Here is a 16,153-nt window from a genome sequence, read left to right on the forward strand (position 1 = left end):
TTGCTATTTATCATGGAAGATACAGATAAAATTTCCACTCTTGTAAAGTGCCAACAAGTTGCAATAGTTTCACTCTCATTAGTTTTGAGTCAACATGGGGGAAAAAACAGTAGGGCCTTTTGACCAAACTTTAAACTGTTTCTCAAGAAAAGGAAAAAATAGACAGCCCCAGCTGGGGGATGTTTAACCATCTGAGACTCACTCTGATGACCTGAAGAACCACAACTGGGGGATGTTTAACTTTGGCGACTTGAGGAACCCAAACAAAGGGATGTTTAAGCAGCTGAGACTCACTTTGGTGACTTGAGGTCTCGATGGATGATTTTGTGGAGGTGCAGGTAGTTCATGCCACTGGCAATCCCCGTGGACCAGTCCACCAGCAGCCGCGGGGTGACCTTCCTGCCAGCCCGCAGGACCTCGTAGAGCTGCCCATGGGCACAGTACTCCATGATGATGCAGTAGCACGGGGCCTGGGTGCAAACTCCCCTGTCAAAGAGAACACACAGTGAGGAGCAGCAGACAGACAACTGGACAGGAAGGGTGACCACCACTTTGTCCCAGACACAGCTTAGCTCCTGGATCGTAAAGACCTTCCCAGAGACCTTGAGCGAACAGCTGTTGCCTGGACAGAGTTCCTGACAAGGGTCACAACCTACTTGAAGGCGATGATGTTGGGGTGCTTGAGCTTCCGCAGGTGCTTGATGTCCGTCTCGTTCTGATCCCTCACTTTCTTGATGGCCACCTCCTCCGCCCGGAATTTGCCCAGGAAGACGGCGCCCTGTGCCCCGCTGCCCAGCCACTGCAGCTCCGAGATCTCCTCGAACGGCACCTCCCACGTGTCTGGGCACAGGTGAAAAACGGGATAATGGAAAAGGTCAAGACCATGGAAACTGTCAGACCCCACCAGGGCAGCACCTGCCACCTCCCGCACCACAGGGTGGGCTCTCCTGGAGGGAGCAGGTGACATCTCCATCTTCTCCTGGCACAGCTGAGGCACACACCACACGTGCTCAGCCCCAACAACCCTTCCAGCCATCCCAGCCACCTCCAGCCTGCTCATTCCCATCCTTCCAGCTGCTTTTTCAGAGCTCACCACCCTGCTAACCACTTGGGTGAGCCACTCCAGCTTGGCAGGCAGCAATTTACCATACCAGGGATCTGGATTGGCAATTTTCAGACCCTCTTCCCTGACACTGAACAAAGTGCATGACTCCATTGAAAAGCATAGATTAGAAGAAACATTTAACATTCACAAGTGATATAAAAAATATTGAGGGTCTTTTTCATTCCCTGAAATAAACAAAAATAGGAAATAAAAGTCAGAGGTGGAAGGCTGTAAAACACAGAGCAGCAACCACCAAGACAGCCAACACAAAGCACATCAACCACCAGCAGCAGACACAGAAATAGGTCTCTCCCACACCAACACTGTGTATATCAATGTCAAACAGGAAAAACAACCTTAAGCAATTCTTTCTCTTCAGTATCCACACACATTTGTAGGGATAATGCTGGAGTGGTCCAGTGGCACTGTATAAACTGCTTCAAGAGAGCTGCACCCATCTGAACAGAAACCTTTGTTCCCTGTCAGTCACCTTGAAATTACCTTAAATCTCACAAACAGCAGGATAAAAGGCAGGCAATTGCTTATTTACTGTAATTCAATAAAGATCTATGTTTGGAGGATAAATTATTTAGCAGCAAACCCAACAAGTAACCCACTGATTTCTGAAATAAAAGGGAGCCACACCTCTACAGATCCCTGTTTCAGAAGACTACAAAGGTGCGTCCTTGTCTCGTCCAGATTCCAAGCCCTTGGGATGTTCCCAGGGCTGCAGCTGGGATTATGCCAAAGTGTCCATTCTAGATACCATCATCACTGAAGGGAAACTTGTCTATCCTAACTGTCTGTGGGCAGATCCCAGTTGGAAGCTGTCCCTGGGATCCTCCCTGCGACAGGCAGGCAGTGGCTGCTGTCTCCTGCCGAGCGAGCGCTCCCCAGGCACGGCCATGGAAAAGCAGCTCCCCCCGGAGCCAGACCCCAGCGCTCCTTCTGCTCACTGAACTACAAACAAAAACACTGCTCATCCACAGCAGAAATTCCCTCTGCCTTGGCAGGGCAGAGTTCAACCCCCAGCACATGTTCCTTCCCAGACACAAGGCTGTTTTCCATACTCATGGATCCGCTCACAGCTCTGAACGTAAACTGGGATTTAAGTCTTTGGGCATTTAAACACTGAAAGATTTTAAATAAAGAAAATAATTAGATAATTAATAAAATTACTTCATTCATTCATAATTAAATCAAGAAGATCTGTATTTCTATTTAATTCACAAATGCATCACTTCTGAAAGGAGGTGGCACATACAGGTGATTTTTGTGTGTGTTGATGAACACTATTTTTATACTTGGCAACATAGAAACTATTCTGTTGTACTGAAATAGCTGTTTCTTACACAGAGTCACGGAATGGACTGGCGTGGAAGGATCTTAAAGCTCATCCAGTGCCACCCCCTGCCATGGGCAGGGACACCTTCCACTAGCCCACGTTGCTCCAAGCCCTGTCCAGCCTGGCCTTGGACACTGCCAGGGATCCAGGGGCAGCCACAGCTTCTCTGGGCATCCTGTGCCAGGGCCTCACCTCCCTCACAGGGAACAATTTCTCCCCAGTATCGCATCTATCCCTGCCCTCTGGCAGTGGGAAGCCATTCCCCCTTGTCCACAGTCTCTTTCCATCTTTACCTGTGGGAAGTCTGTCTTTCCTGTACAGGGCACAGAACACTGACATTCATTTCCATGAAGCATCTACAGTTTGTGAGCAGTAATGGATAACTGTATCACCTTGGAACCCTAGTTTGCTCTTAATATTCCCTATCAGGTAATATTACCTTCCCCTAATATTCCCTCTGCAATGGCAAAGGCTGAGAGACACTGTAAACAAAGTAAGCAAAAGTTCACGAGGTTCCTCCTGCAAAGTCATTTCGTGTTTATTTGGGAACACAGATCCTCTCCCATATCCCATCTGCATCCTGATTGTCAGGGGCACAATTCAGGAGAGAGGTTTCAGTGTAGTGACAGTGAAATATCCCACAGCTTTGGGAATATCAAGAAGAACAAAGAGCCAAACCATAGGCAACATACAGTGCAGTAGTCAGACTCTTCTGGGCCTAAAGAAGCCAGTGGGATACTTCCCCTAAATAAATTAAAGTGTAATAGCAGCAGGAATTGCGCAAGAACTTGCGTTTCTGAGGTGATTAAGAACCATTTGAGTAGAATGATGGGAATCTATTTCCCATGGGGAAGAAACGCAGGAGCAGCCTGAGCTGTTGAGCCAATCTATTTGGAGGGAGTTTTTCCCAGCACTGGCTGCTCTCCAGCACTGGCACTGTGACAAGAAGCATCTCTGGTTTACACAAACCCCCCCAACACAAGCACCCTCCAACAGGCACCTTGCTCTCCAGGTCCACACAAAAACTCTCACAATGACGGTAAACACACAACTCGTGAAAGGGAAGGTGAAAGCAGCTCCTGGAGACAGCTTCTTAATCCAAAGGAAATGGCTGGGATGTCTAATGAGTCTCTAGGAAACACAAACAAGTCTTGCTTTAAAGTGTTGGAGTCCCCACAATCCCAATTAAATAACTGGTAGATGCAAATTAAAGAACTGAGTGTGTCCCCCTGAAAGCACTCACCAACAGCCTTTAGAAATCAGGGCAAACAACTGGGAAAACAGGAGGGAGGGATTTTATGGGTCAAACCCCCAGTACTTAAACCTCTAATAATCAGCTGGCACTGAACAATACAGAAGCAAACATTCCCTGCAGGAATGACTCCTCACCAAGCAGCGATTGGCATCACTTGGTCAACCAGCACAGAGCCTGTGGCAGCTCCCAGCTGACCAATGCTCTGCCCAGCCCCTGTCCTGCAGGGAAGCACAGGCACACCCCTCTTGGTGACCATCTGGGTGTCAGGAAGGACACTCAAGCAGTAGCTTCAACAAGAAGATAATGTAGAATCATGTAAAAGCTGTTCTTATCTTTTCCCTCTTTCACTAAGTCATGAGCCAAAGCTTCACAGGCAACAGGGGCTCAAGGACATGAAGCCTGTTTGTCTTTCGCTACTTGCAACCACACCACCACCACCATGTCCCAAAGAACGGGCCTGCAGGACAGCCAAAGCAGGTGGGCAGGGATACCAGGGAGCAGCAAGAAGTACCACAAAGCACCTGCAGGCAACATTAAATGGTTTGGGTTGGAAGGGATCTTAAAGCCCATCCCCTTCCATGGGCAGGGACACCTTCCACTAGCCCAGGGTGCTCCAGCCTGGCTTTGGGCACTGCCAGGGATCCAGGGGCAGCCACAGCTTCTCTCTCTGGGCACTCTGTGCCAGCGCCTCCCCACCCTCTCAGGGAAGGATTTCATCCAAACATCTAATCTTAATCTTTCTTCTGTTAGTTTAACAGAAGTTAAACTGTTAGTTTGCCCTATCACTACCTCCCCATGTAAAAATTCACTCTCCCTCTTTTTTATAAGCCCCTTTAAGTACTGGAAGGCCACATGGCTGCAGACCCAAACTGGACTCCTACCCCTGTTGCTGATTCAGCCCAGTGCAAAGGATTACTCCTGGATGAGGCTTTAAGTAGTTGTCTCATGAAGAAGGGGGGGAAAAAAATCATCTGCACAGATCCATGGCACCAGCCCAAAGCTGTAAAGCAGCTCCCAGGGAAATGAAAAGCCACCACAATCCTCTCCCTGCTGCTGAAAGAGCCCCAGACATTTCCTCAGTCACACAGCACTTGCACAAACACAATCCATGCATCCTCTGTGCTCTTGCTAAAAGACAGCAAAAATAAAAATAATCACATACATCAGTTACTGAACTGCTGGCTTGTATGTAGCTGATGAAATGCACACAAAGATGATTTTCTGGTGGCAAGAAGCAAGAATGAGATCATCTGGAAAAGAGAACATGAATATTCTCACAAAATCCTCAAGTTTCAGCACAGAAGCAGTTTGAAAAGGTTTATCCTTGAGTAACAGAAGTGTAGTACTGCCATCAGGGTAACAAATGTCATCAGAGCTAGACAACTGAGCAGCTCCAGAAAAAAAATAATAATTTTTTAAAAATCTTCTTTTCACTCCCCTTTCTAACAGTGAAGACACTGAAAATGCAGCTCAACCACACAGGCTACATATAGCTGATCTCAATTAATCCTCAGCCTTACCACATCTGTAGCCAGTTCAAATCTGCCTTTCTAGAAGGGCCTGATGCCAGCAGGAAGCTGCAGTGTGCCCCTGGATATGTGGCTCTGAACGTGCTCCCAACACAGAGAAGAGCAAGACACCCTGTGCACAGGAGGGAGCTCTGTGTGCACCCTCCAGCCCCAGTACTGCTCCCAGCTGCTCCTTTTCATTCGTCAGTGCTTCCATCTTTTAGTGTGGTGACTTCCCTACAAAAGCGAGTGTCCCCTGTGGGCCACCAAAGCACAGGCTGCCCTGTGGTCTCCAGTGCACCTGGTGGCCCAGTTACATGGGAAATAGGATCCCTCTGTCTCACAGGCAGCTCTCCCAGAGCCATGGTCCGAGGTGACAGGGACGCACCAGCACGGGATGGCTCAGAGGCAGCAGTGGGGACAGGTGTGGGACACACAGGGAATTGCTGGGAGCAGCCACTGCCTCTCTGGCCTCTCCTTAGAAATGTGTAGCTTCACTTACAAACACTGAGCACCCAACCCAAAGCACTGTCACACACACACTGCCCAATGCCTGCTCTGAATGTCATCCGACTGCTCGGAACCTCCTTTTCCTTCCCAAGGGAGACTCGCCACCCAGACAGCCCCTTCCAAAGCTGTCCACCCATTGTGCAATCACCCCAGCAGCCTTAATCCCCCAGGGAACTTTCTGTCACGTTTTTTATTTATAGTCTGAACCACATGTGACACACCGAGTTTACAACGTGCAAACAAAACAGAACCAACTGTGCAAGAGAATTTCAAACCAAGCAAACCCTTGAACACAGGGCTGCTGCTCAGGAGGCACCTGGAATGCAGAAGTGCATTTCCTGCTTGCTTATGAACTGGAAATGACTGACTCCAGGAAGTTGATTTCAAGGCAAATTCATCCAACGTGTTATTTAACAGCTCTGTTCCCTCATATTAGGAGCTGTTCCCCATCCCTCTGGGGTTTAGATTTGAACCACTCAGACAGGTTTCTGACCTTTTATAATTTGTCAGTGCCAAAAAGCCATTTGATTACTACTGAGTGATGCTCAAAGGAGACTTTGCCCCATGGTACTGTGGTGGCCAGGCTGTTCCCATTTTCCATAAGCCTCAACCATTTCAGCTCCTTAATTCTAATGACAGCTTGTTCTTTTCCCATCTGCCACCTCCCTCCCCCTGTGCTAGAGGAGAAATCAGACACCAACAGCAGAGCATACTCTGCTCTTTAGCTTTCAGTACTCCCTAAAGATATATATAGAGAAAGATGTATAGATATATATGCAGTCAACTGGGACATCACTTTTTCCCAAGCTACAGATTTTATATATATTTATACTCACATGCACTTACACATTTACGCTTACACATCTAAATGAAAAAGGTATAAATATTAAAGAACATATTTCTGGAAAGACAAGTACTAAATGATATTTTAAAGAGGAAAATTACTCCTGAATAAAAAGAAATAAAAGTCATTTTAAAAGAGAAGCAATACTCCCGCTATTTGGTGGTCAACTGGGGACAGCCTTCACCTGCAGCTTCTGAAGTGCAAGTGCCTATGTGAGTATTTTCCATCTGGCATAAAAAACCTCCAGAAATTAACACAGGGATTGTACCAAGTAACTCAACACAATTCCTTCTGATCCCCACGCTCAGTTCAGATCCAGGCCTTGTCACAATGGTCCAAGCCATGGGGCAGAGCGGGCAGTCAGTGCTGACTCCATCACGAGCTGCCTTTGCCACACATGACAGCTGTCGGCTCTGCAGTGCAGGACTTATCCCTGGAAACCCGTGACAGGGCTGGGCAAGACAAAAACGGCCACGTGGAGAGCTGGGGAAGAGCCCTGGGCTCCTTCCCTCCTCTCAGCCCAAGGCAGTGCAGGTGGCTCCCTCTTACCTTGCTGCTGCAGTTTGTAGTCCGTGGAGTAGGCCTTGCCTATGATGTTCCACACGGGCCGCAGGCACCCGAAGAGCCCCTCGAGGAAGCCGCCGCTGCCGCTGCCCGTCCGGTTGAACTGGACCTTCACATCGTCGGCGGCGCCGTTGGTGTCCCCGTCCCCCGGGCTGCGGGTGCCCTGCGGCAGCCCCGGCTCGGGCTCGTCCTGCTCCCGCAGCTGCAGCACGCTGTTCTCGAAGTGGTCGCGGGCGTCCTCGCTGATGCTGGTCAGCACGGCCGCCGTGCCCGGGCTGCTCACGCCCTCCAGCAGCTCGGCCGGCAGCGAGCCCCGCTCCCGCACGTCCTCCAGCAGCTCGGGGGACGGGTGGCTCCCGGCAGCGGGGTGCTCGTCGGGGAACCTCCCCAAGTCTTTGTCCTCACAGAACGCTTTGCCCATGGAGTTGGGAGAGGAAGACAGGCTCAGGCGCTCCTGAGTGCTGGCCATAATGCCGTGAGGGTGCATCAAGGAGACGGCCCGAGGGGGTGCTCAGAGCATTTGTAGGACACAACTCACACGCGACACGTGGGCCCAGTACCTGAAACAAGAGGAAAAAGAACAACTTTCAATTTTTTATTTAAGTATTTTCACTACGTGCAGTTTCACTGAGGTGAGCTGATAATTAACTAGACTTTCCAGACAGCCGCTGATACTTGGTAAATAATTACTGCCCTAAAAGAAACAAATAAATGGTTCCAACAGAAACTCCACTCGGGCAATACTCTCGGTAACCTACTGCAGGAATTGCCCAGTAAACAAACACCACAATTTTAAATGAGAGCCTAAAGGTCAAAATCATGAAAGGCTCTTTGCAGAGAATTCCCACAGCATTATCAGACTGAAGCTGGCCCCAGCTCAGCTATGATTTGAGTCCCACCACTGTTCCTGGGCCTGGCACAGCCCACAAACTCAGGATCCCTCTGCAAACCCTCGAGACAAGGTGTTAGAGAAACAAAGCCCGGTGATACAGGTACCTCGAGTCCACCAAGGGATGCTTTGTAGCTGCTCCCGCAGAGCCCAACCTAGTTATGACCATCCTGGGCCTTGATTGACCCTCCATGTCCATTGTGGCAAGATATGTTCAATTCTCTAACCATACACATGTCATAAGCAAGTAAAACTCTGAGAGCTTCACAGAAGAGCAGACCCTCCTTGCTGATCTCCCACCACTGCTCTCCACCTCTTCCCTGCATGAGCTTTGGGGAGGGTGCACATTAAACAAGAGCTGGGATCCCTTTTAAGAAGTGCCCCTATCTCTTGCTCTGTGCTCCACTGAGAGGTTCTTTTTCCACAACCCGTGGTGGTGCTACCTTCCCACAGAGCCAGGCTGATGGCTGGGGGTCGTGCTGCCAGAGCTACCCACTGCAAAAACAGTTTTTTGGGATAGTCCCTTCTGAAACAAGAGGCTCTAACACAACAGGCTCAGCCTGCAACATGGAACAAAGTCTAGTTTTAAATTCCACAAGAAGCTGAGAAGGGGGTAAAAAACCCAGCCTTAATAGAAAGTATTTTGTTAAAAAGTTAGATCAGTTACAGTGGGTGCAAATTTCCAGGCTCTGCAAACAGCCACTGGAAGGGAGAAAGAGGTGGCCAGGTAGGACACAGCCAACGGCAGGGGAACAGCTCAGTGTCATAACTCCTCAGGATGAGGTCACTGCAGAGAGGCGAGATAAGCCCTTCAGCCTGCAGGATGAAAAACTCCTGCCCTGGGCTTCAGGCCCTCTCCAGCAGCAAACAGGAACAGCCAGGAACCTGGATTACCTTCCTGTATCCTGCCTGATCACATGGGCTTTCCATAAAAGCTTTATTTAGGTTGTAAAATTTGTTCCTTAAAAGAAAGCAAAACAGCAAGTGAGGCAGAGGTTGCAGCACAGCCCAAACCAGTGCAGGAGCTGAATCCGACTCACAGGAAGCTGGAGAGTTGGTTATTCCCGACCTGCCAGTGACCAGCATTACAGAGACCAATTCCCCAGGGTGGGAAGCTGCAGTGTGACCTCATAGTACAATTACCACTAGCAGCAGTTGTTATGTTATCGCAGATTTTGTTATTGATAAGAAAATGCTTCAGACCTGAACAGAATTTCATAAAAACACCCGGCCAAGCCCAACTCAGCGTTCCTGGGCACAGCCCCTGCTCATTACCCAAAGTCAGGGAGTGACAAGTGATTGTTTAAACAAGAGCAAAATGCAACCACTGCTCCTACAGAGAAATCTGGGTTTTGTAACACAGAGTATTAAGCAACGCAAATAACACATCAGCCAGGTGTCCTGCAAGACACCCAAATGTAAAGGCCAGAGTTTGAGGCAACAGTGTCCCAAAATATCTCAAATTTAAGCCTTGGGAAGTGCATTAAGGATTAAATCAGACTTGGAGGATAAAATAACTTTGCTGCTATGTGACTCTCAAGAGTACACTACTACAGTGTAAGGTTTTGCTTTTACATTTCTATGCAGTTTTCTGTCTCTGGAATGTTTGATTGTGGAGGTTTAACAGGGAATGAACAGCTTTTCACTACACAGCTCAGCCAAGAACAAAGCCCCAGACTCAGAGATGTCAGGTCTGTTTTCCCAGATCAAATTGCCTTCTCCAACACTGAGATGTTCCAAATAAAAAAAGCCTTTAGGCACAGTGTCCTGCCACTTTACATGCCCCTGTATGTGCTTCATGGGGAGAGGAGGCATACAAAAGTTATGGAATTATTCTCAAACGGGCCTGATACAGCCTTATTTAGGGCCTTACATAAGCAGCCTGATTTTCAGTGGTGTAGCAAACTCATTGTTTGGAGAGCATGAAACAGCAGCACTTCTTTTAAAACAGCTTCCTATCAAGCCAGCTTGAAGCAAAGTGGTGCAGAAACCCTGGGAGGGGGAGAAGGTGGTTTCTGCCATACCACATCAGTGTTGACTTGCTGGGGAAATGAATTTTTAAAATTCTCTTCTATTGCAGTAAATTCTGTAATGTGCAACCTCTTGCCTTAGCAAAATGTGACTTAATCCAATGAAATTAGGTTGGTTTAGACCTCACCATCTCTTCAAACAAGGGAATAAGAGCATTTCCCAAGTTTTATTGTCATGCCTCCACTATTTTTTTAACCATAGTACCAAAAGGCTGAGATTTTTCATGTTGAACTCTTCCCAATAAAAGGCAAAGAAAAACATTTTCTTGAAAATTTTAAGTTTCATTATATCCAGACTGCCATTCAGGATGTATTCATAAGGGCACGTAGTGACAGGACAAGGTGGAATGGCCTTCAGCTGAAGGAGGGCAGGTTTAGGTTAGATATTAGGAAGAAATTGTTCCCTGTGAGGGTGCTGAGGCCCTGGCACAGGGTGCCCAGAGATGCTGTGGCTGCCCCTGGATCCCTGGCAGTGCCCAAGGCCAGGTTGGATGGGGCTTGGAGCATCCTGGGACAGTGAAAGGTATCCCTGCCCGTGGCAGGGGTGGCACTGGGTGATTTTTAAAGTCCCTTCCAACCCAAACCAGCCTGGGATCCCATGTCTATGATCTGCATGTGCATCTTTAGCTTTTCCAGGGAAAGGCGTAGCCAAGGGCTGTGCTCTTTCTACCCGAGTGATGCTCCTGCTGCAGCAGCCTCCCAGTCAAAAGCTGGAAGCTCCATGTGTGGGAGGACTGTGCATATTTAAGAGACTGAGATTTCACCAAGTGCTGCTGCACACACAGACTTGAAGGCAGACCCTCGGATTTGAACTGTTTTGATGAGTTCATGCACTCTGCACTAACAAATTTCTCTTCTGTCTGGAAGGGGATTCGAGGCTCGGTGTAATTTTGTACAATCACAACTTCTTGTAAATGACTCCATTTCCATGCAAAGTATTTTTTTCCAGGCAAAATCCTACCACGCCCAGACGAAAGGAGCATGAAATGCACCTCTTCTGGGAAGAGTGAGGCTGCACCTCAACATGTCAGAGAGCCCAAAATGCAGTTTAAAACTATACAAAAGCGAGAGTTTACCTGAATCACCAAGTGGGTGCATCAGCTACCAAGGCATGCTCTCACCTTGCCTGATATTGTGTCTGTCCCTGAAAACAGCCATCCAGGAAGTGTCCTCACACTCCCCTGGAGCCACCAAAGCACGTGGCTGACTATACAAGTTCAATATTTACAAGAGTGTCAACACAATGGTCAGGTCTGCAGACACAGCTGAGTTAACCCAATGCCTTGCGTGGACCATTACTGAAGTTCCTCCTTTAAAGTTTCTCCTTTAAAGAGCTGTGCTAAAAATTGAGTGGCAAATCAGACACAGCATTCCAGACACAGCACACAAACCAAACCAAAAGTCCATGTGCTGGAAAGGTGGTGTAAGCACAGAGGCCACCACTCAATCTCCCAACAGCCCAAAACTCCAGGAACACTAAGGTCGCTTCCTTGAACGCTATTTCTGTCTTAGCCAGTGAAGCATAATCTCTGCTTGCACTTCCAACATGCAGAGGGAATAAAAGCAACTGTCTGATCCATGTTTAGGGGCTGAAACAGAGCTGCTGGCAGAAATTATCCACCTGGTACATGGAACTACCACGGACAGAGGAGATTCCTGCCCAGATCCCTACTTACAGCCAAGCCCTGGAGTCCCCTTGCTTTTTCCTGGTACTCAGTGTCATTTCCTCCTGGCTACAGTGGGCACAACAAGGTAACTACACATTCCCTCACTGATAACACAACTGGAATTTATGTGTGTATCATCTCAACTAGTGGCTTGTGACAGTGCTTTAAAAATGTTCTAAAATCTAACAAAACCACTAAAAGCCTGTCTATAGAGCACAGCCATCACGTTCTCCTGCCCCTTGGGACTCTCTCTCAAATTCTACAGGGAATTTTTACAACAGGTTGATGCACAGTCCTCTCCCATCTGTGTACAACTTCAGCACAGGAACGAGTGAGAGCTGCTGAATTGGCAAGTCCCAGAGCTTTGGTTGTCACTTCTGACCTTTGGGGTTTGAACCATGTGGTTTTACTATGCAGGATTTCATCACTTTCTTTTCCGGGTCTCCAGATGAGGAAAATATTACATGAGTGGATAAGATACTCCTCTTCTGCCACACTTTTTACATTACTCGGAATATAGGCTTGTGTTTTGCATGGCTGCTTTGTAAACAAAAAGTAAAAGCAGATATATTAATAGGGAATGAGTTACACATCACCAAAAGGCAAACTCCTTGTTTTCAGGAGAGTTGAATTTTTTTTTAAGTTACATTATTACATTAATTAATTACATTACATTTTTATAAGTTACATTATCTGTTTCATTAGGCTGTAAAAATAGAAACCACACGATGAAGCTTGCCCACATTAACTTGGTATAACCCAGCCCAGGAGATGGGCAAACCTTTAAGCCAAGTATGGAGTAGCCCAAGGCAAAAGCTTGGGTGTTTTCAAGGCATCAATCTCCTTCTCAAGACACACTGCTCCTTCAAGGAAGCACATCTCTTCCCATCTCATACCACATAAATGCCCAGCCACAACCCAGCCTTATCTTTAAATATTGCAATTATGTTGCCAAAACATAATAAATTTCTCATGAAGCAGTTGAAAATTCTTCATCTGACCCAGATGAGATTTTCCATCCCTGCAACAGCTCTGTTTATATTTCTGCATATAAACATTTTTCCACAACAAACAGCACGTTTACCTGGGAAAGTGAACTCTTGTAACACTGGCTTTTTTGTGCTGTACACTGCTCCTTCAGGTTGTCAGACAAACACTACACTACACTGCACCTCCTGCAGAATCCTGACTGGAACACATACTTTTACTTCCTCTCTCCAATAAATACTTGGATGCCACCTCAACATAAGGAGACTTTCTTTTGGAGACACCATAATCCTCACCTGAATGATGTGGTAGCAACTGCTTAGGGCTCACAACTATCATCCTCATCCTCATTTTAAAATGTTAAGAGAATATTTTAACATAGCCATGGGCATTAAGCACATGAGAGCACAGACATGTAACTATGTTGTATGCAGTCTGTGTTATCACAACAAAGCTTGACTTCATGATGATTTAATTTAGTCTTTATTCAATATATTCCATCTATCCCCAAAAAGGGATGCATCATTTCTGGAACAGTGATTTTAGTTGTGATATCCTTTTGTCTGTGGCTGTACCAGTGAAAAAGAGAACCCTGTCTAGCTCTGTGGCCTGAACCCTTTCTGACAATGACAAAAATAGCACCATGTACCAGCCAAGAAATACCCATAAATGCTAAATTCTGGCTCTGTGCAAAGCCAGCTGCAGGTTTGCTTGGTACCTTGCACATCCCAAGCAAGCCTGGCTGAGGAGAAAGAAGTGGCCCCTAGGCTGCAGCAATGGGGTGAAGCCACAGCAGCTCAGGAGGTTCATCCATCCCCTTTCCTGCTGCAGCGCCAAGGGAAGGGTGCACAGGCAGCCAGAGCTCCCCCAGCAGCGCCAGCAGCTCACAGCACACCAAGCACTGGTCCTGTGCAAATGTGCCAAGGAATGGTTTTAACCAGAACACTTCGGCAAACACTCTGCTGTGGCAGGGAGCTTTGTAGCTTAACTCTGCTGTAGAAGGTAACACCAGCTGCTCTTCACTTTGCACATCTTTAACTCCTTTCTTTCTTCGAACAGCCAGTTGTTCACTGCTGCAGTGACACCTGAACCTATTATCTCCTTAATTCCAGCTGTGAGTTTAAAAACTATCCCACCCTCCACTCCAACATCTTTTCTCAAGTCTAACAATTCTCATTTGACCTTCTCACTCACCATATGAAACCTGCTCTGAGTCTTTGATCACCTTAGAGTTATAGAACATAGAATCACAGGATAGTTTGGGTAGGAAAAAACCTTAAAATTCATGGGCAGGGACACCTTCCACTAACCCAGTTTGCTCCAAGCCCCATCCAACCTGCCCTTGAACACTTCCAGGGATAGGGCAGCTTTTCTGGGTAGTTGAGGAAGTCAGACCACAGCCAGGATTCCCAAAAAGGACAGAATGCCACAGAAATGCACAAAGGCACAATGATCATTTTGGTTCATCAGGATGCTGAGCTAACTTCCATGGGTCTCTCACAACCTAAGATCTCATTCTTGAGCAGGAAAAGCCTAATTCCAACAGGATGTTAAAACTGAATTGTTCTTAATCAACACTAAATTGAACTGATATTTTATCACCCAAGTTCACTAGAGCCTTCCAGTACTCCCTGCAGGTGGCCTCCATAGTTATCACCCTCAACACCTTCCTTGTGCAGTCTTCACAGCCTAAACAGAATATTCCTAAACTATCTGGATAAGGGAAGAAAAGGTGGGAAGAGTATGAGTAATGCCATCTCCAAAGCAGAGAAAAATGCTTCAGCATTACCATCCTTTTATCCCTACTCTTATTCCATATCATTTAACCAGTGATCTGTCTGCCAGCCTGGTGCCTCTGTGATTTAATAGCTGCTTAGTCCCTTTAAGAGTCTCTGGTAAGTATTCCTGCCAAAATCCCAACAGATTGTATCAACCAGATCCCCTTTCCTAGCATGCTCTTGTCTCCTGCAAAGATATTTAATAGATTTCCAAGGCAGACTTCACCTTAAAAGAACTGGTGACTCTTATCCCCACACGCAATGTGTGCATCTGCCCTGGCTCTCAGCATAGGAATGAATTTCTACCTCCAACACCATGAGACAAATGTTTCACCAGAACCTCCTTCAGCATAAGGTCACAAAATTTGTGGGGGGTGGCGAAGCAGTGCTAGATTTGGAAACAGAAATCAAGCACCCACTTCTTTTATTTTATCAAAAGGAACAAAAAAAAAAAAAGGCAATAAAAATTCATCTTGGTGAAGAAGAGCCCATCCAGCCTCCCGTGGTGCAGGGAGACCTCTCTCCAGTGGCAGGGAGAGCACATCCTGCTTCACCTGGCAGCCCTGCCAAGTGCCGGCTGGGAAATAAGCACCTTACGTAACGGCGTATTTTCAGCACTACACACAGAAATGCTGCCTCTACCCTGCAGAAGGTATTTTTGGATCTGCTAAAATGCTACTGTGTTCTTCCAGGGCTTTGCATTCTTCTGCTCAGAAATTGCATAATCTGATGCCATAGGAAATAAGTGGTGTTGCATAATGACTCTCGTATTGGCTGCAGGGACCGGAGACTGCACGTTCCTGCTGGAGAGCAGCCCTGCTCCGAGCCCAGGTGCTTTGGGAGAAGGGGAACCCAGGAGCCACCCGCCTCTGGGGAGCAGGGGAACAAAGCAAGGACCATGCAGTTCCTTCACAAAAATCAGCGTCACTAAGTCGCCCATTTGCTGCTTGTTCCCCTCCCCATGGCTGCTGCACGTCGTGAGCTACGTGCACACAGGGAACACCAGCAGCTCCACACTCCATGTTCTGGCATCTCACTCACCATTGACACCCTCCTCCACAGGCCCATCAATCTATTGGAAAACATTCAGCTGGGATAAAGACAGACTAAATGCTGATCAGCCTTTTATACTACAGAATTGCTACTGAAATCTGCCTCAGATTAAAATGTAGAAATGACCTTAAGTTACACTTCTCTTTCTCCTTTCCAGCTGTCTCCATAGCAGGAAACAACTTTTCAAACCCAGTCACAGGCTTCAGGCTCTGTTCTTTTCTCTTCATCCTTCCCAGTTTGCACTTTTACCTCATTGACAATTCCCATGGTATTATCGATCCATATGTTGTTATATTATGATATAATTACTGTATGTTATTACTATATAATTACTACATGTTTTTATATTACAATTACTAAGTAATAACAACAGATTTAAGGATTCAAACTGAAATATTTTACAACAACAAACACCAGAAAAATTTCCAGTTTAGTTCACAGAGGCCTTACAGCCTCGCTGACACTGCCACATGAAGGCACTAAATGTTCCAGTCCTACCAACAAATGATATCTTGGAAGTTCCCCCCCCTCACAGAACTGAAACACCCTATTTTCCTCCAAAGAGTAGCATTAAAATTAATTAATGTCTGAAAGACCTTTGAGGATGAAGATCAATAT

At 46.9% G+C, this 16,153-nt stretch overlaps 1 protein-coding gene across 3 annotated transcripts in view; it reads right to left on the bottom strand.

Annotated features, from left to right (window-relative positions):
• The window catches only part of MAP3K13 (mitogen-activated protein kinase kinase kinase 13), a 74,691-nt gene that overhangs the window by 17,259 nt on the left and 41,279 nt on the right, over window positions 1–16,153 (bottom strand). For all 3 annotated transcript variants that reach the window (XM_039556680.1, XM_039556681.1, XM_019292885.3), the window contains 3 exons: window positions 7,117–7,691; window positions 657–840; window positions 295–486 (listed from right to left, as the gene is read on the bottom strand). In XM_039556680.1, the coding sequence (XP_039412614.1) occupies window positions 295–486; window positions 657–840; window positions 7,117–7,618 (878 nt within the window). In that variant the 5' untranslated portion in view covers window positions 7,619–7,691. The remainder of the gene's footprint in view (window positions 1–294; window positions 487–656; window positions 841–7,116; window positions 7,692–16,153) is intronic.

This window comes from Corvus cornix, chromosome 9, assembly GCF_000738735.6.
Source record: "Corvus cornix cornix isolate S_Up_H32 chromosome 9, ASM73873v5, whole genome shotgun sequence".
NCBI lineage: Eukaryota > Metazoa > Chordata > Aves > Passeriformes > Corvidae > Corvus > Corvus cornix.